At 46.6% G+C, this 20,961-nt stretch overlaps 1 protein-coding gene and 1 long non-coding RNA gene across 5 annotated transcripts in view; one reads left to right on the forward strand and one right to left on the reverse strand.

Annotated features, from left to right (window-relative positions):
* The window catches only part of LOC147114074 (pterin-4-alpha-carbinolamine dehydratase 2-like), a 65,733-nt gene extending 50,372 nt beyond the window's left edge, over positions 1 to 15,361 (reverse strand). The window contains exons 1-2 of one of the 4 annotated variants that reach the window (XM_085995654.1): positions 15,262 to 15,361; positions 14,940 to 15,135 (exon numbers count right to left, since the gene is read on the reverse strand). In XM_085995654.1, coding sequence (XP_085851780.1) covers positions 14,940 to 15,041 — 102 coding nt within the window. In that variant the 5' untranslated portion in view covers positions 15,042 to 15,135; positions 15,262 to 15,361. Of the gene's footprint in view, positions 1 to 1,042; positions 1,133 to 14,939; positions 15,136 to 15,216 lie in introns of those variants that run through there. The other 3 variants (XM_085995653.1, XM_085995655.1, XM_085995656.1) reach the window with 3 other exon arrangements.
* LOC147114075 (uncharacterized) overlaps positions 1 to 20,961 on the forward strand; it is a 36,703-nt gene that overhangs the window by 7,511 nt on the left and 8,231 nt on the right. The gene's annotated exons all lie outside the window — the stretch shown is intronic.

Consider the following 20,961-nt stretch of genomic DNA (forward strand, 5'->3'; position numbering starts at 1 on the left):
CGTTGCCTCACACTACAGCCTCACGCCAAAATATATTTTCTGAAAAAAAATTAGTCTCCAACTCAAAATAAATTCAGGGGGAGAAAAGTGACAAATCTGTTAGTAAACAAAAATAAAGTATGTTGAGAATCAGCACAGGAAAGGGGAGCAAAAAAGAGAACAGGTTACAAACCTTCAAACAGTGGTTACAGCAGCACACTCAGTAAGCCAGTTAACGTTAGCTTCGCTCTGAAAAATGTGTTTCTGCTTCACTGATGAACCGGCAAAAATCTATTGTACCAAAGGTATGTTGTGGGTTAGCTAAACTTCAAATGTGGCTAATGTTTTTTCTAATTGGTTACAGTTAATTCACCCCCAACTCAAATTCTATTCGTACAAAATTGTGTATGATGAGCTAAGTACCATCATAATGCAATCATCGGCTAATGTAAATGTTTACAAAAAGATTATGACTGGATTGTTCTCTTAGTCCCAATAAGTGATGCACAAAATACCCAGCTATTTAGAGACACTCAGTAAAGGTCTGCTAATGTGAGATGTGCAATATCAACCCTCCCTACAAATTCTTGTCTGCGAGGACTTCCTTGGTATCAGGCCAATGTACTAGAGTACCGCAGGCAAGACAGATAACTTAATAAGTGGAGAATGCCAAATATAAACCCGTTTAAACCACAGTCATCCTTCTACAATGCTTTGATTATCCTCTTTTTCTGCCAATTTTTCCGCCCTCACTTAATGGCGTTAGTTACTTCCCGAGTACAGTTCAACAGGTGCTAGCCACCCTCTTGTAACTCACACCAAAGCCCATTCTTCATGCGAGTCTAGACAATGAGGACTGGCAGGCTATTTTAGTGCAGTACCCACAAGTCTAACCTTGTTTCATCCAACATCAATACACATCCTATCCAGCATCCTCTGCTGGAAGTGCAATCAGTAGAAAGTCGTCTAGCCAGTTTCATGAAAGAAGTCATGCCTTAGCCCAGAGGTGCCGAGATCAGTTAATTCATCACAGACTGGAAATCAAACCCGAGTTCATTCTTACCTTTGTGGCTCCGCTGTTCATCACCTTGATCAGCCAAGCCTTTGAAAGAGCCCTCATTTACCAGCCACTTTAAAACAACATCTAAAAAGTTTTTTGTTTTGTCCTATTAATACAAGATGCAACAAAAATAAAGTGTTTTTGTCTATGGCTTATTTATTGGATTCTTTCTTCCTGATCATGACACAAATAAGGTTAAAATTGGTTACTGCTACCTATTTCTGCAGGCTGCTAGGAATATACCTCCAATAGTGGCCGATATGCCATGTTATTGCTATCATTGTACTTGGACAGGGACTCATTTCAGATAATCTAAAGTGCTTGGAACTGATCAATACGTCAAGCCATTCCATTCAACTACAAGCATCCAGTGGGTTTGTTTACAGTACGTGTTTGTTTAGCACCTGTATGTCCAAATGCTATTTTGAATCTTATGAATATCTGACTATCTAAATTAAGTTATGAGAAACACTGTTTCAATGTCCTTTGTTCTGGGATATCTTCAAAGGAATTTCAAACTACATCTTTGGGGTACTGCACAAAGACAAAAAACTGTCTGGAGCCATCAGGGGTACACAGCAAGTCAGTAGGTTCTGTGGTAGTGGATGCCATTTAAGAAGGAAACAACTGTATTTCAAGAGTCAGTTTCATATTGTGGGTTAGCGAAAGAAAACCGGTCTTAGTTGTTTCGACAAATATACAGTTTTGTTTATTTACCAGTTTAATAAATTTGTCCAGTGGTTTATAGCAAGAGCCACATAAAGTTGCATATTTGGCTCCCTCCAGTTACCTAGATATTAGGCAAATAAAGTCACAGTCTGACTTGTAGGGAATGTGAGGTCCACTTACAGGAGTGGCTAGTGATACTGAACCTAAGGAAACATCTAGCATTAAAAACACAAGGTATATACAAAAGATACAAATCTGGTGGCTACATTCTGCATTATTACAGAAAATTCAAAGCTAACTTCAAACCCAAATAGAGGACCATAACTCATGTTAACATTTCGATATATGACAAACCTAAACATATGCTTACAACCTTTAATTCCCTTATGAAACAAAACAATCTGCTGCATTCAGATGCTACAGTGGCAAAGTTCTGGCCTCCCACACTGAAGCAGTTTCAAGTAATAGCAACATTCAGGCTTGCTCCAGTGGATGAATTAAGAGTTCCAGACAAGAAGGGGGAAACTGGCTGGGGATGCAAAAGGAAGGAAGGCAGTGGAGTCAAACAGCCCTTTTGTACTATCCAATTTCATCTCCTGGTAAGATAAACAACACGCAAATCAGCCATGACTATATTCTTGGGCTCCATGCTGCTGCACTACTAATCAAAGAGAGTGGTGTACAATGTAAAGCATAGGATTGGGTTACCAAAATGTAATCAATTATTTTACAAAAATCTAAAAATTACATCAATAAAAATAAAATGCAAGTATTTTAATTTTTGAATTAATCAAAATATATGCATATAAATGTGACTGCAATGCTACTGTGGTAGTAGTCAAATTATTGTATAATTCATTTACTGTGAAAATAGAATATTTGAAGAGGAATTCTACAAATTGAAAAGTATTGTTAAACAAGCTTTGCAATATCTCATTCTAAATACCTAAAACAAACAAAATATATTGTGAAAAGTAATTGAACTGTTAGAATATTACTGACGCTTGGTGAGGTTCCAGCCTACCCTACCCCCAAACCACAAATGAGGCAATTCCTGCTCGAGGGCAGTTACTCTGACAGCAGCAGCCCTCTACTTCACAGAGTCAATGACAACTTGCATTTATATAGCGCCTTTCCTGCTGAGCACTACGCAGAGGCGCAATCAAAAACAGTTACTGAGCAAAAGAAATAAATACTGTATTAGGAATGACTAAAGGTTTGATCAAGAGTTTCAAGGATCATCTTATAAAGAGAGCGCAAGAGATTTAGTGTGGGAATTCCAGAGCATGGGGTCCAGGCAGCTGTAAGCACATCTACCAATAGGGGACAAGGTCAGAATCAGAAAAACAATGGCCCAGAAATTCGGGTCGGGGGCTTCCTGCGGGTGCAAGCCCCCGATCTGCACTTACCTTGCGCGCCGGCCATTGAGCTGTGGGCCCGCGTGGAATTCCGATCCAGGGCCTGGTCCAGCTGCCGGCGCGCAGTGTTTGCATATCCCAGGGGCGCAGTTAGTTCGATGCATCCCCTGGGATCACGTGGGCCATGGGCAGCCAACCAGAGCAGGGAATGCTCCATTCATAAGTCTGACAGGAAGTGCTGTCAAGACTTATAAATACTACGACCCCAAAATAGCACTAAACCTTCAAATAATTTTTTTTTAAATCACATTTTTTAAATAAACTATAAATAACATGAAATAACTATTTTAAACAATAATTTAAATTTTTGAAAAAAATAATTTTATATTCTAACGGTGCTAAAAATAAACTTACCTTGCTTTAAAGTATTTAAAAATAATAAACCTGTGGAAATTTTTTTTTAATTTTAATTAATTCACCACTTACCTTGTAAAAAGCAGGCCTTACGCCTGCTTTTTACATTTCTAAATTCTGCAGGCTTACGTTCCCGGGAAAACCTGTAAAAAAAACCTAAGTTTGATGCGCACGTGCAGCCTCTCCCGCACAGGCGTTCGACCTCTGAACCCGTTCATTCAGAGGATCGGAAGTGCCGGTTTCCCGCGCATGCAGGAAACTGGCACTTCCATCGGGCCTACGGGTAAGTACCCCGTGCGTACTCACCTGTGGAGACCCGAATTTCTGGGCCAATGAGTTTGTGGGGGGGGGGGGGGGGGAGGGGGCGGGAGATAAGGCTGGAGGAGATTACAGAGATAGGGAGGGAATGAGAATTTTAAATGCAAGACGTCAGGGGACCAGGAACCAGGTCAGCAAGAATAGGGTGATGGGTGAGCAGGACGTGGTGCAGGATAAGATAGAGACAGCAGAATTTTTCTTTAAAAAAGAAAAGAAGTTTTGGAAGAGTTGAAGGTTATGAAGGGAGAAGAATGTGAGGAAAGGATGAAATAGTTGAGTTTGGAAGTGACAAAGGCGTGGATGAGGGTTTCAGCAGATCAGCCGAGGTAGGGGTGGAGGCAGGCAATGTTACAGAAGTGGAAGTAGGCAGTCTTTGTAATGTATAATGTAATGATATGGGCTCAGAAGCTCAGCTTGGGGTCAAATAGGACGCTCAAGCTACAAACAGTTTGGAAGTCACTGGGGAGTAGGATGGAATCAGTGGCAAGGGTACAGAGTCTAAAGCAGGGGCCGAAGATGATGACTTTGGTCTTCCCAATATTTAGCTGTAGGAAATTGTGGCTCACTCATTGTCATAGAGTTATACAGCACAGAAAGAGGCCCTTCGGCCTATCGTGTCCGCACCGGCCATCAAGCCCTGTCTATTCTAATCCCATTTTCCAGCACTTGGTCCACAGCCTTGTATGCTATGGCATTTCAACTGCTCATCTAAATGCTTCTTGAATTTTGTGAGGGTTCCTGCCTCTACCACCCTTTCAGGCAGTGAGTTCCAGATTCCAACCACCCTCTGGGTGAAAAAGATTTTCCTCAAATCCCCTCTAAACCGCCTGCCCCTTACCTTGAAACTATGCCCCCTGGTTATTGACCCCTCTACTAAGGGGAAAAGTTCCTTTCTATCTACCCTATCTATGCCCCTCATAATTTTGTACACCTCAATCAGGTCCCCCCTCAGCCTTCTCTGCTCTAAGGAAAACAACCCCAGCCTGTCCAGTCTCTCTTCATAGCTGAAGCGCTCCAGCCCAGGTAACATCCTGGTGAATCTCCTCTGCACCCTTTCCAGTGCAATCACATCCTTCCAATAGTGTGGCGACCAGAACTGCACACAGTATTCCAGCTGTGGCCTAACTAGCATTTTGTACAGCTCCATCATAACCTCCCTGCTTTTATATTCTATGCCTCGGCTAATGAAGGCAAGTATCCCATATGCGTTTTTAACCACCTTATCTACCTGTCCTGCTGCCTTCAGGGATCCATGCACACCAAGGTCCCTCTGATCCTCTGTCCTTCCCAGGGTCCTACCATTCATTGCGTATTCCCTTGCCTTGTTAGTCCTCCCAAAATGCATCACCTCACACTTTTCAGGGTTAAATTCCATTTGCCACTGTTCTGCCCATCAGACAAACCCGTCTATATCGTCCTGTAGCCTGAGGCTTCCCTCCTCGCTATTTACCACTCCAGCAATTTTCGTGTCATCTGCGAACTTACTGATCATACCTCCTACATTCATATCTAAATCATTAATGTACACTACAAACAGCAAAGGACCCAGCACCGATCCCTGCGGTACACCACTGGACACAGGCTTCCGTCACAAAAACAACCTTTGACCATCACCCTCTGCCTCCTGCCACTAAGCCAATTTTGGATCCAATGTGCCAAATTGCCCTGAATCCCATGGGCTCTTACCTTCTTGACCAGTCTCCCATGCGGGACTTTGTCAAAAGCCTTACTGAAGTCCATGTAGGCTACATCAACTGCACTACCCTCATCCACACACCTAGTCACCCCCTCGACATGATCTCCCCTTGCCAAAGCTATGCTGACTATCCTTGATTAATCCTTGCCTCTCCAAGTGGAGACTAATTCTGTCCCTCAGAATTTTTTCCAATAATTTCCCTACCACTGATGTTAGGCTCACTGGCCTGTAATTCCTTGGTTTATCCCTACTATCCTTCTTGAATAATGGTACTACGTTAGCTGTCCTCTAGTCCTCTGGCAGCTCCCCTGTGGCCAGAGAGGTTCTGAAAATTTGTGCCAGAGCCCCTGCAATCTCCTCCCTTGCCTCACACGGCAGCCTGGGATACATCTCATCTGGGCCTGGGGATTTATCCACTTTTAAGCCCGCTAAAACTGCTAGTACCTCCTCCCTCTCAATACTAATTTGTTCAAGTATATCACAATCCCCCTGCCTGATTTCTATGCCTACATCGTCCTTCTCCATAGTGAAAACAGATGCAAAATATTCATTTAAAACCTCACCAACATCTTCCAGCTCTACACACAGATTGCCACTTTGGTCCCTAATGGGCCCTACTCTTTCCCTGGTTATCCTCTTGCCCTTAATATACTTATAAAAGGATTTTCCTTTATTTTGCCCGCCAGTGTTTTTTCATGCCCCCCTCTTCGCTCTCCTAATTTCTTTTTTAAGTACCCCCCTACACTTTCTGTACTCCTCTACGGCTTCCACAGTTTTTAGTCCTTTGTATCTGCCAAAAGCCTCCCTTTTTTTCCTAATCCATTCTTGTATATCCCTTGACATCCAGGGTTCCCTGGGCTTGTTGGTCCCACCCTTGACCTTTACGGGAACATGTTGGCGTTGTACTCTCTCTTCCTTTCTGAAAGACTCCCGCTGCTCTGATGTGGATTTTCCTACAAGTAGTTGATCCTAGTCCATTTTGGCCAGATCCTGCCTTATCATATTAAAATTGGCCTTCCCCCAATTTAGAACCTTTATTTCCGGTCCATCTTTGTCCTTTTCCATGACTACCTTAAATCTCACCGAATTATGGTCACCGTCACCAAAATGCTCTCCTACAGACACTTCTACCACTTGCCCGGCTACATTCCCTAGAATTAGGTCCAGTACCGCCCCCTCTCTTGTAGGACTTTCTACATGCTGGCTCAAAAAGCTGAATGTTAGGCAAGCAGTCATTTACACAGTAGCAGTGGATGGGTTAGGACGGGTAGTGGAGAGGTAGAGCTAGGCATCATGAGCATACATGTGGAAGGTGACCCCATGTCTGCAGATGATGTCACCAAGGGCAGCATGTTAGATGATTAAGATGGAGAATGAAGTAGTTGACTCAGAGACTAGGGTCCTAAATTTAAATAAAGGAAGCTACAATGGTCTGAGGCGCGAGTTGGGTAGGATTGATTGGGGAATGGCACTCAAAGGGTTGATGGTGGATAGGCAATGGCAAACATTCAAAGACTGCAAGGATGAACTACAGAATTTGTTCATCCCAGGTTGGCATAAAAATAAAACAAAAAAGGTGACTCAACCGTGGCTAACAAGGGAAATTAGGGATAGCATAAGATCCAAGGAGAGGACATATAAATTGGCCAGAAAAAGCAATAATCCTGAGGATTGGGAGCAGTTTAGGATTCAACAAAGGAGGACACAGGGATTAATTAAGAAGGGGAAAATAGAATATGAGAGTAAGCTTTCAGGGAACATAAAAACTGACTGTAAAAGCTTTTGTAGATATGTGAAGAGAAAAAGATTGGTGAAGTCAAGTGTAGGTCCCTTGCAGTCAGAATCAGGGGAACAAAGAAATTGCAGACCAACTAAATACATATTTTGGTTCTGTCTTCACAAAGGAGGACACAAATAACCTCCCAGAGATGCCGGGGAACATAGGGTCTGATGAAAGGGTGGAACTGAAAGAAATCAGTATTTGTAGGGAAATGGTGTTAGGGAGATTGATGGGACTGAAGGCCGATAAATCCCCAGGGCCTGATAATCTACATCCTAGGGTACTTAAGGAAGTGGCCCTAGAAATAGTAGATGCATTGCCGATCATCTTCCAACATTCGATGGAATCTGGAACAGTATCCATGGATTGGAGGGTAGCTAATGTTACCCCACTATTCAAAAAAGGTGGTAGAGAGAAAACAGGGAATTACAGACCGGTAAGCCTGATATCAGTAGTGGGGAAAATGCTAGAGTCCATTATAAAAGATGTAATAGCAGAGCACTTGGAAAACAGTGACAGGATCGGACAAAGTCAACATGGATTCACAAAAGGTAAATTGTGCTTGACTAATCTACTGGAATTTTTTGAGGATGTAACTGGTAAAATAGATAAGGGAGAACCAGTGGATGTGGTGCATCTGGACTTTCAGAAGGCCTTCGATAAGGTCCCACATAGGAGATTAGCGTGTAAAGTTAAGGCACATGGGATTGGGGGCAAGGTATTGACTTGGATAGAAAACTGGTTGGCAGACAGAAAGCAAAGAGTTGGAATAAACGGGTCTTTTTCCGAATGGCAGGCATTGACTAGTGGGGTACCACAGGGATCGGTCCTTGGACCCCGGCTAATCACAATATATATAAATTGTAATGTATATACCTTTAAGTGGGGAACTATCTTTTACAGCTCATGTATACTGCAGTACCGGCAGTGACCACACCTGTATATAGCCCTGAGTAGTAATCTGTACAGATCAGTTGCAGTGTGAGCCACGTTGAGTAAACACCTGTTGTACCGTTCTCCGCAGTCTGTGTCTTATTATACACGGACGCAACATTGGCGACGAGGCAGGTTCGAACCTACCTGCAACTCTGCATCACCTCCTGGGAATTCGTTCCTGGAGATCAGTGGACTGGAGATCAAGGCCAGAGACTCGGGCGTCGACCACGGGCAACCGCCCAGTCATCCAGCAGAGACTTGAGAATTGTGGGTGAGGCTGTCGAGAGCCAGGCTTGGCTTTCCAGTCGAGGTGGTCCAGCGAAACGGGCTGGCAACAAGTAGTGCGCAGACCCTTCCCGGACAGCGGCAGGCTAGAGCCCGACCGAGCGGCACAGCAAAGGGCCGAGCAGCGTCGACGGGGGAGAGAGAGGGCAGAGCGCACAGGGCGCAGCCGGTGTTCAGGGGCCGAGCAGCGTCGGAGAGAGGGAGAGACGCGCAGAAACCCGCGAGGCGCCGCCATTGCCACGAGGACTGCCGAGAGCGGCGTTGGCAGCAGCGCAGGAGAAGCGCGTGAAACCTACAGGGCGCCGCCATTGCCACGAGAACCGCCGGGAGCGGCGTCGGCAGCAGCGGGGGAGGAAGGAAAGCACGGGAGACGCCATTTTAACCCATTGGGAGACGCCATTTTAAACCACACCCAAAATGCCGAAGAGTGGCAGTATCACCGCATTTGACAATGAAGTCGAAGATTGGACTACATATGTCGAACGAATAGAGGTGTACTGCAAGGCAAATGGGGTGTCAGATGACAAGAAAGCGTCGGTATTGTTAAATTTAATGGGTGCAAAGACGTATGGTTTATTACGAAATCTAGTAACCCCAACACAGCCAATGGAAAAGAGTTTTGAAGACATAGTAAACGATACTAAAGGAACATTTAAACCCCACACCGCTGCTGATAGCAGAAACATTCAAGTTTCACAAACGGAACCAGCATAAGGATGAAAGCAATGCTGATTATTTAACAGAACTGCGCAAACTATCGAAACACTGCCAGTTTGGAGCGGGACTGGCAGATACCTTAAGGGACAAGTTTGTGTGTGGGCTTCAAAGTGAAGGAACCCAGAAACGGCTTTTATCTGAAAAGGACCTTACGCTGGAAAAGGCTTTCAGCATTGCGGTATCATATGAAGCAGCAGCACGGGGCGCAGCAGAGATACAACAGAGACCGCAAGAATATGGCACAAACGAAATGTCATATGGAACAGCTGCGGCAGAACAACACACGACCAGAATGATTGCTGGTTTAAAGACAAAGTGTGCAGATAGTGTGGAAAAGTAGGACACATAGCATGAGTCTGCAGGTCGGGAAAGAAAACCAGCAACAAGAAACCAACCAAAGGAAAGTACAAGAAGGTACATAAGATGACGCAGAATAGTTCAGACGAACAAAAGAGTGATAACGACTCCGAAAGCAGGGAACTGAGTTGTCTGAAGCTACATAATGTGATCACAACGGAGGATCACCGAACCATTTGGGTCACTCACAAGATAGCAGGAGTCCAGGTAAAGATGGAATTGGACACAGGATCAGCCCCAAGTCATAAACCGACGGGACTACGAGCGGCTATTCCCACACATACCCTTGAGAGACACAAAAATTATTTTGAAGACGTACACGGGGCAAAAAGTCTACCCTAAAGGAATATATAACGGTAAGGAAACACCAAAACTAGACCTGTATGTATTACAAGATGCAGGACCACCATTACTGGGACGTGAATGGATCCGGAAAATACAACTGGATTGGCATTCCATACAGGCACTGACTGTGGCTGACAAAAAGGATGACGACGTCACACCTGGGCGACTGTCAAAGATCCTAACTGACGCGAAAGAAGTGTTCCAGCAAGGACTCGGAACACTAAAAGGCATGACAGTGACGATTAAAATTGAAGAAAACGCAAGCCCAAAATTTATTAAGGCCAGACCGGTACCTTATGCGATCCGCCCAGCCGTCGAAGCAGAGCTGGAGAGTCTGGAACGTTCAGGTGTACTGTCCAAGGTAGACTGGAGCGAGTGGGCTACACCCATCGTCCCTGTGATGAAAAAGTCGTTGAGCAGCACGCCTGGGGAACCAAGGAAGGTTCGCATCTGTGGGGACTTTAAGGTAACAGTGAACCCGGTCCTTCGCACCGTACAATATCCACTTCCGCGGATTGAAGATATTTTCGCCTCGCTATCTGGAGGGAAACGCTTCACTAAGATTGATCTGGCCCAAGCGTATCTGTAAATGGAGGTAGAAGAAGCATCAAAGAAATACCTCACAATCAACACCCATAAAGGTCTCTACCAATACAACCTGCTGGTATTCGGGGTAGCATCAGCTCCGGCTATTTGGCAGAGGGCAATGGAACAAGTCCTGCAAGGGATCCCAGGGACCCAGTGTTATTTGGACGACATCCTGGTCACGGGCAAAAATGACAGTGATCGCCTTGCCAACCTGGAGCAGGTGCTCACTAGATTGCAGGAATGTGGGCTCCGAACTAACCGCCCCAAATGCGAGTTTTTTAGAAAACAGATCTCGTATTGTGGCCACGTTATCGATAAAGAGGGGTTACATAAGTCCCCAGAGAAGATTGAGGCAGTAGTCAAGGCTCCAGCACCGGAAAATGTGTCACAACTGAGGTCGTTCCTCGGGCTGGTAAACTACTACCATAGGTCCTTGCCAAATTTGTCTACAATACTACACCCACTGAACACCCTGCTGCAAACTGGGGTGCCATGGAAGTGGAGTGACGAATGTAGACGAGCTTTCCAGAAGAGCAAAACACTAATCACATCGAAAGAGGTATTGGCCCATTACAACCCAGCATTACCAATTCGGTTGGCATGTGATACGTCACCCTACGGCATTGGAGCGGTGCTGTCGCACAAATTCTCGGACGGCTGAGAGAGGCCAATAGCCTTTGCGTCACGATCACTAACCTCAGCCGAACGTAACTACGCCCAGATTGACAGGGAGGCCCTCAGCCTAGTGTGGGGAGTGAAAAAGTTCAATCACTATCTGCACGGGCAGAAATTCACCTTGCTGACAGATCACCAGCCTCTTGTCTCCATTTTTAATCCGAAGAAGGGCGTTCCGGTGATGACTGCGCAACAACAACAAAGATGGTCACTTTTTCTAGGGGTGCACCACTATGAGATTGAATATAAGGGCACGAAACAGCATGGAAATGCTGATGGGCTATCACGCCTGCCACTGCCTACTGCGGAGGAAGCACCAGCAGTGGGTCCTGTTGAAATATTCCACTCGACTATAGTTGAATACCTACCGGTAACTAACGCTTGTATCGAAAAGGAAACCCGAAATGACCCGACACTGTCTCGGGTATATGATTTGACGGTGAAGGGATGGCCAGCACATGGCGACTCACTGTTGCCAGCATTCTCGACAAGGAGAGAACAGCTGTCAGTGTGCCGGGGGACATTGATGTGTGGATCCCGAGTGGTAATTCCACCCAAGTTAAGGGATAGAGTGCTCAATGAGCTTCATGAGGGTCATCTGGGAGGGGTAAAAATGAAAAGCCTAGCCAGGGCTTATGTGTGGTGGCCGGGAATCGATAAATAAATCGAGGACCTGACCAAGAGTTGCTCAGGATGCCAGAAAGTCCAAAATGCACCACCACAGGCCCCTCTACACCCATGGGAGTGGCCCTCATCTCCATGGCAACGGGTGCATATTGATTTTGCTGGTCTATTCATGGACTCAATGTTTTTAATAGCCGTGGATGCGCACTCGAAATGGCCTGAGGTCATCAAAATGTCCTCCACCACCATGGAGAAAACTATTGCAGTCCTACGGACCATTTTTGCCAGGAATGGCTTGCCAGAACAGATTTGCTCCGACAACGGACCACAGTTTGTGTCCGAAGAGTTCCGGAGGTTCTTGAAAAAGAATGGGGTAAGGCATTACACATCCGCCCCGTATCATCCAGCCACAAATGGATTGGCTGAGAGGTTCGTACAAACCTTTAAGAAGGCAATAAAGGCTATGTACAATGACAACATTCTGCTGCAGCACAAGGTGGACAATTTCCTGTTCGCCTACCGGAATGCGACACATGCAGTCACCAACCAGGCCCCAGCCATGATGTTCTTTAACCGAAGGTTAAGATCTCGCCTGGATTTGCTCAGACCAAACGTACGAAGAGATGTTGAGAGTAAGCAATTCCAGCACATCCATGAGAAGCCAACAAGGAGCTTCAATGTAGGGCAACCAGTCTTGGCCCGCGACTACCGAACAGAAAAATGGCAGCCAGGAATGATATGCACACAGCAGGGCCCACTAATGTACACAGTGGACGTTGGGGAGAGCATCGTGAGATGCTATGCTGACCAGATCCTAGAGTCACAGGAACAAGTCAACCCCATGCCTTGCCCATACATACCTGGTGATGAACCTGACGTACACGTCGTATCTACCCCAGAAACAGTAGCATCGGAAGCTGATGAACCAACCGACGACAGGGGGCCAGAATTGCCTCCGCACCAAGAGCAAGACACTCGGGAAAGGCGCTATCCAGAAAGGATCAGGAAGCCTCCCCAAAGACTGAATATATAAATAGACTATTTTCAGCTAATGTTGCATGTTAAAAGTGTTAATTGTAATTAGTTTGATATTTAATTGTTAAATGAGTGTTATGGTACTGTTAATCTAAAAGGGGAGGAATTGTAATGTATATACCTTTAAGTGGGGAACTATCTTTTACAGCTCACGTATACTGTAGTACCGGCAGTGACCACACCTGTATATAGCCCTGAGTAGTAATCTGTACAGATCAGTTGCAGTGTGAGCCACGTTGAGTAAACACCTGTTCTACCGTTCTCCACAGTCTGTGTCTTATTATACACAGACGCAACATAAATGATCTGGACAAGGGAACTAGATGTAATATCTCCAAATTTGCAGACGACACAAAGCTGGGTGGGCATGTGTGCTGTGAGGAGGATGTCGAGAAACTCCAGGATGATTTGGACATGTTGGGTATTTGGGCAGAAACATGGCAGATGCAATATAACGTGGATTAATGTGAGGTTATCCACTTTGGTGGCAAAAACAGGAAGGCAGATTATTATCTAAATGTCAATAGATTGGGAGACGGGGAAGTGCAACGAGACCTGGGTGCCCTTGTGCACCAGCCGCTGAAGGTAAGCATGCAGGTGCAGCAGGTGGTTAAGAAGGCAAATGGTATGTTGGCCTTTGTAGCGAGAGTGTTTGAATACAGGAACAAGGATGTCTTGCTGCAGTTGTACAGGGCCTTGGTGAGACCACATCTTGAGTATTGTGTGCAGTTTTGGTCGCCTTATCTGAGGATGTTCTTGCCATGGAAGGAGTTCAACGAAGATTCACCAGGCTGATACCTGGGATAGCAGGAATGACGTATGAGGAGAGATTGGGTCGCTTGGACTTGTACTCGCTGAAGTTTAGGAGAATGAGAGGTGATCTCATTGAAACTTATAAAATTCTGACAGGACTGGACAGACTAGATGCAGGAAGGATGTTCCCGACGGTCGGGGAGTCCAGAACCAGGGGACAGTCTAAGGATAAAGGGTAGACCATTTAAGACAGAAATGAGGAGGAATTTCTTCACCCAGAGAGTGGTGAACCTATGGAACTCTTTACCACAGAAGGCGGTGGAGGCCAGTTCATTAAATATATTCAAGGAGTTGGATATATTTCTTAAGGCTAAAGGGATCAAGGGGTATGGGGAGAAAGCAGGGACCGGGTACTGAATTTAGATGATCAGCCATGATCGCATTGAATGGCGGAGCAGGCTCGAGGGGCCGAATGGCCTACTCCTGCTCCTATCTTCTATGTTTCTATGAGGAGGAAGGGGCCAAGGATACATCCTTGGGAGATGTCGGAGGTAAAGGTCAGGAAGAGAAGCAATTAATGAAGATGCTTTGGCTATGATCGGATAGGCGAGAGTGGAAAAACTGGACAGCGGAAGAGAGGCCTTGGAGAAGACTGATGTAGTTGACCATGTCCAAGGCTGCAGAGAAGTCGAGGAGGGTCACAGTCAGAGAATAGTCTCTCTACTTTGTGTGTCAGTCTGCATAATGAATAACCAGAGGCCAGTTAATTACAGAGAGCATCACAGCCAAGGTCGATCACACCTTGACTTCTTAACGTGCACTTTTCATCAGGTGTCCCAGCAGAGCAGTTAAGAGTGGGAACTCTGGGTGAGTTGTCCCTTCTTTTGCCTCAAGCTGCAGAAACGAATTGTCGCATTCGCTGCCGCTGCTTTGGCCCTGATCAACTCGGCACAGACTGGGAATCAAACGTGGAACATTGCTTAAACTGTATTGCTCAGCAACTCAACGGCAATTACAAGACGTTTTAATTTTTGGCCACGAAGACAGCGCTTTTAACGCCTGTTGTTTTAACCCGACAGACGGCAGCTGAATGCAATGTGGCTAGCTGCAGCCCACATCAAAAGAAGGGGTTTAGAGAAAAGCCAAGGCTGCAAAAAAAAAATCTAATTCACAGAAAAAGTCACTGGTGTTGTATTTTCACTTGAACCCGCTCCACGGGGACATTCCCTTCCAAAGACAACCCGCTGTGTGTCTGAGGCCCTCCCTCTAACGCACTGCCTACAGGGAAGTGCTGCGCTCCACTCCCATATTTCCAACCCTGAGCGCCCTCTGCGTCAGTCGGGTACCTACCATTTTCGACGATAGTCTGAGAGAAGCAGCACCAAAGTGCGCGGAGAGAAGAGCATGCAGCGCCCTGGGCCCCGCCGTGCGGCTGAACATTAACCAGCTCATCGCTCCTCAAATAGCCCACGGCCTCCAGGTCACTCCGACCACTTTCTGCCTTCAGCGAGCAAAGTCCCCAGACACGGGTGCTACATTCAATTCCCTTTTCAAAAAACACAAAATAAAACCAGCCATTAGTTACCATTGCATACAATAAAAAGTAGATTTTTTTTTTAAAGCTTACTTTAAAGGACGGTATACCGTATCTTGGTCCCTCTAGAGGCAATACCTTGTACAATATGTTCCTTGGGTTAGAGCAGTGTGCTTGAATAATTACTGTAGGATCCCACCTCTGAAGGATAGACAACCTCTGGCGTCAATCAGCACACCAACAGTGACCTGGGAAATCCGGTCAGGCTATAAATGAGCAGAAAAATCAGCTTCAGCTTATGCAGTTCCTCGGAACCGAGGATGACTTGCTTCCACATTAAAAATGAGTTCGCAGGTGACTGATTAGTCCAATGCGGGACCTACAGTCTCTGTCACAGGTGGGGCAGACGGTGGGTGGGGTGCTTGGGTTGACGTGCGCTCCTTGCACTTGGCTTCCGCTTGCTCCCGGTGAAGAGACTCGAGGGCCTAGAAATTGGGTATAGCCCGGCTTGAGGCGTTAGAACTGGCGCTGCGCAAAGTTTATAGCCAGACGAAACTTATCGTCGCCTGGCGCGATGTTAGGTTGCATCGCCCCTAAAGGTGATTGAGGCGCGAATTCAGGCGTTACACGGGACTCCTAATGTAGTGTATGTACCTTTAAGAGAAGAACTACTTTTACAGCTCCTGTATACTGTAGTACCGGCAGTGACCACACCTGTATATAAACCCTGAGTAGGGATCTGTACTGTTAGTTTTTAGAATACCCTCATCCAGTAAACACCTGTTGATTGTTCATCTGCAGTCTCCATCTATTTATTGAAGAACATCATACCTTAAGATTCACGGATTTAACAGTGGCGACGAGGCAAATTCGAACCTACCTGCAACTCTGCATTTCCTCCCAGGGATTCGCTCCTGGAGGACAGTGGACGAAAGTCGAGGCCAGAAGCACGGGCATCGACCACGAGCAACCGCCGAGTCATCCAGCAGAGAGTGAGCATCGCAGGGGAGGCTGTTGAGAGCTGGGCTTGGTTCTCCAGTCACGACGATCCAGCGCAACAGGCTGACAACAGGTACGGCGCAGACCCTTCCCAGACAGCGGCGGCTGGAGCCGACCGACGGCACAGAAAAGGCCGAGCAGCGTCGACAGGGTAAGAGAGAGGGTAAAGCGCACAGGGCGCAGCCGGGGGTTGAAGACCGAGCGGCGTCGACGGAAAACAAAAAGAGAGAGAGGGTAAAGCACAGCCGGGGTTCAGGACCGAGCAGCGGCAACGAGAGAGGCGCGCAGGAAAACGCGCAGAGCGCAGCCAGTGCTCAAGGGCTGAGCAGCGTCCGCGGGGGAAGAAAGGAAGCGCGGGAGACGCCATTTGAGCCGCAGCGGAGAAGAAGGGAGAGCGCGGGAGATGCCATTTTTGAAGCCGCAGCGGAGAAGAAGGGGAAGCGCGGGAGACGCCATTTTGAGCCAGCGGAGAAGAAGGGAGAGCGCGGGAGACGCCATTTTAGCCAGTCTAACCACACCCAGGGATGCCAAAGAGTGGCAGTGTCACAGCGTTCGACAATGAAGTCGAAGATTGGGCGACATATGTTGAATGCATTGAAGTGTACTGCAAGGCGAATGAAGTGCCAGATGCCAGGAAAGCACTGGTATTGTTAAATTCCATGGGTGCAAAAACATATGGCTTACTGCGAAACCTAGTAACCCCAGAGAAGCCAGTGGATAAGGATTTTGAAAGCATAGTGGCAATCCTACAGGACCACTTAAACCCCACACCGCTGCTGATAGCCGAAAGATTTAAGTTTCACAAAAGGAACCAGCATAAAGACGAAAGTAATGCTGAGTATTTAACGGAACTGCGCAAGCTATCGAAACACTGCCAGTTTGGAATGGGACTAGCAGATACGTTAAGGGACAAGTTTGTGTGTGGGCTTCAAAGTGAAGGAACCCAGAAACGGCTTCTATCAGAAAAGGATCTTACGCTGAACAAGGCTTTCAGCATGGCAGTATCACACGAAGCAGCCGCACGGGGCGCTGCAGAGATACAACGTAGACCGCAAGAATATGGCACCAATGAAATGTCATGTGGAGCAGTGAAGTGTTATCGCTGCGGCAGAACAACACACGACCAGAAGGATTGCTGGTTCAAGGACCAAGTGTGCAGACAGTGTGGAAAAGCAGGACACATAGCAAGAGTCTGCAGGTCGGGAAAGAAAACCAGCAGCAAGAAATCTCCACAGGAGAAGTACAAAAAGGTACATAAGGTGACGGAGAGTAGTTCAGACGAACAGAAAAGTGATACAGACTCCGGAAGCAAGGAGCTGGGTTGTCTGAAACTACATAATGTAATCAAAATGGAGGATCACCAAACTATCTGGGTCACGCTCAAGATAGACGGAGTCCAAGTGAAAATGGAATTGGACACAGGATCAGCCCTAACAGTCATAAACCGAAGGGACTACAAGCAGCTATTCTCACATATACCCTTGAGAGATACAGAGATTGTCTTGAAGACGTACACGGGGCAAAAAGTCTACCCCAAAGGAAAAATAAGGGTGAACGTGATATACAATGGTAAGGAAACACCAAAAATGGACCTATATGTATTGCCAGATGGAGGACCACCACTACTAGGACGTGAATAGATCCGGAAGATACAGTTAGATTGGCATTCCATACAGGCACTGACGGTAGAGGCCAAAAAGGATGACGACGTTACACCTGGACGACTGTCAAAAATGCTAACTGACGCACAAGAAGTGTTCCAGGAGGGACTCGGAACACTAAAAGGCATAACAGCGATGATCAAAATAGAGGAAAATGCAAGCCCAAAGTTTTTTAAGGCCAGACCGGTGCCTTATGTGATCCGCCCAGCCGTCGAAGCAGAGCTGGAAGGTTTGGAACGTTCAGGAGTACTGTCCAAAGTGGACTGGAGCGAGTGGGCTACACCCATCATTCCTGTAATTGAGTAATACGCCTGGGGAACCAAAGAAGGTTCGCATCTGTGGGGACTTTAAGGTGACAGTGAACCCAGTCCTTCACACGGTACAATATCCGCTTCCGCGGATTGAGGATATTTTCACCTCGCTATCTGGAGGAAAACGTTTCACTAAGATTGATCTGGCCCAGGCGTACCTGCAAATGGAGGTAGAAGAAGCCTTGAAACAATACCCCACGATCAACACTCACAAAGGTCTCTACCAATACAACCGGCTGGTGTTCGGGGTAGCATCAGCTCTGGCTATTTGGCAAAGGGCAATGGATCAAGTCCTGCAAGGGATTCCAGGGACCCAGTGTTATTTGGACGACATCCTGGTCACGGGCAAAAATGACAGTGATCACCTCGCCAACCTGGAGCAGGTGCTCACTAGATTGAAGGAATATGGGCTATGAGCTAATCGCCACAAATGCGAGTTTTTCCAGAAGCAGATCTCGTATTGTGGCCACGTTATTGATGAAGAGGGGTTACATAAGTCCCCTGAAAAGATTGAGGCAGTAGTCAAGGCTCCAGCACCGGAAAATGTGTCACAACTGAGGTCGTTCCTCGGGCTGGTGAACTACTACCATAAGTTCTTACCAAATTTGTCTACAGTATTACACCCACTGAACACCCTACTGCAAGCAGGGGTACCATGGAAGTGGAATGACGAATGTAAACGAGCTTTCCAGAAGTGCAAAGAATTGATCACATCGAAAGAGGTGTTGGCTCATTTCAACCCAGCACTACCAATTTGGTTGGCGTGTGATGCATCACCCTGTGGTATTGGAGCGGTGCAGTCGCACAAATTCCCAGACGGGTTGGAGAGGCCAGTAGCCTTTGCGTTTCGGTCACTAACCTCAGCCTGAGCGCAACTACGCCCAGATTGACAGGGAGGCCCTCAGCCTAGTATGGGGAGTGAAAAAGTTCAACCACTATCTGCACGGGCAGAAGTTCACCTTGCTGACTGACCACCAACCACTTGTCTCCATCTTTAATCCAAAGAAGGGCGTTCCGGTGATGACTGCGCAACGGCTACAAAGATGGTCCCTTTTTCTAGGGGCGAACCAATATGAAATAGAGTATAAGGGCACGAAACAGCATGGAAACGCTGATGGGCTATCACACCTGCCACTGCCTACTGCGGAGGAAGTACCAGCAGTGGACCCTGTCGAAATATTTCATTCGACTATAATTGAACGCTTGCCAGTAACTAACGCGGATATAGAGAAGGAGACCCGAAATGATCCGACACTGTCTCGGGTATATGATTTGATGGTGAAGGGATGGCCAACACATGGCGACTCACTGTTGCCAGCATTCTCATCCAGAAGAGAACAGCTGTCAGTATGCCAGGGGACATTGATGTGTGGATCCCGAGTGGTAATTCCACCCAAGTTAAGGGAGAGAGTGCTCAATGAGCTTCACGAAGGCCATCTGGGAGGGGTGAAAATGAAAAGCCTTGCTAGGGCTTATGTGTGGTGGCCGGGGATCGATCAACAAATCGAGGACCTAACAAAGAGCTGCTCAGGATGCCAGAAGGTCCAAAATGCACCACCACATGCCCCTCTACACCCATGGGAGTGGCCCTCCTCTCCATGGCAATGGGTGCATATTGATTTTGCTGGTCCATTCATGGACTCAATGTTCTTAATAGCAGTGGATGCACACTCGAAATGGCCTGAGGTGATCAAAATGTCCTCCACCACTACGGAGAAAACGATTGCAGTCCTACGGACCATATTTGCCAGGAACGGCTTGCCAGAACAGATTTGCTCTGATTAGAGACCACAGTTTGTGTCCGAAGAGTTTCGGAAATTTATGAGAAGGAATGGGGTAAGACATTACACATCCGCCCCGTATCATCCAGCCACAAATGGATTGGCTGAGAGGTTCGTACAAACCTTTAAAAAGGCAGTAAGGGCCATGTGCGATGACGACATTCCACTGCAGCATAAGGTGGACAATTTCCTGTTAGCCTACAGAAATGCGACACATGCAGTTACCAACCAGACCCCGGCCATGATGTTCTTTAACCGAAGGTTGAGATCTCGTCTGGATTTGCTCAGACCAAATGTACGAAGAAATGTTGAGAATAAGCAATTCCAGCACATCAATGAGAAGCCGACAAGAAGCTTCAATGTAGGACAACCAGTCTTGGCCTGCGACTACCGAACAGAGAAATGGCAACCAGGAACGATATGCACATGGCAGGGGCCACTAATGTACACAGTGGATGTTGGGGAGAATATTGTGAGACACCATGTCGACCAGATCCTAATGTCACAGGAACGAGTCAACCCCATGTCTCGCGTACCTGGTGATGAACCCGACATACCGGTAGCATCTACCCCAGAAACAGTAGCATCGGAAGCTGATGAACTAACCGACGACAGGGGGCCAGAATCGCCTCCGCACCAAGAGCAAGGCACTCAGGAAAGGCGCTATCCAGAAAGGATCAGGAAGCCGCCCCAAAGACTGAATCTATAAATGGACTATTTCAGTTAATGTGCATGTTAAAAGTGTTAACTGTTAATTGAATGTTATGGTACTGTTAATCTAAAAGGGGAGGAATTGTAGTATACGTACCTTTAAGAGGAGAACTACTTTTACAGCTCCTGTATACTGTAGTACCGGCAGTGACCACACCTGTATATAAACCCTGAGTAGGGATCTGTACTGTTAGTTTTTAGAATACCCTCATCCAGTGAACACCTGTTGATTGTTCATCTGCAGTCTCCGTCTATTTATTGAAGAACACCATACCTTAAGATTCACGGATTTAACACCTAAGTCGCTAAACTTCCGGCGCAACCCAATATCGGAGCGGACGAGCTCAGCGCAGGTGCTCTCAATTACCGATGACC

The sequence above is a fragment of the Somniosus microcephalus genome, chromosome 8, assembly GCF_052327205.1.
Source record: "Somniosus microcephalus isolate GS21.2 chromosome 8, FLI_Smic_1.0, whole genome shotgun sequence".
In the NCBI taxonomy this organism is placed as follows: Eukaryota; Metazoa; Chordata; class Chondrichthyes; order Squaliformes; family Somniosidae; genus Somniosus; species Somniosus microcephalus.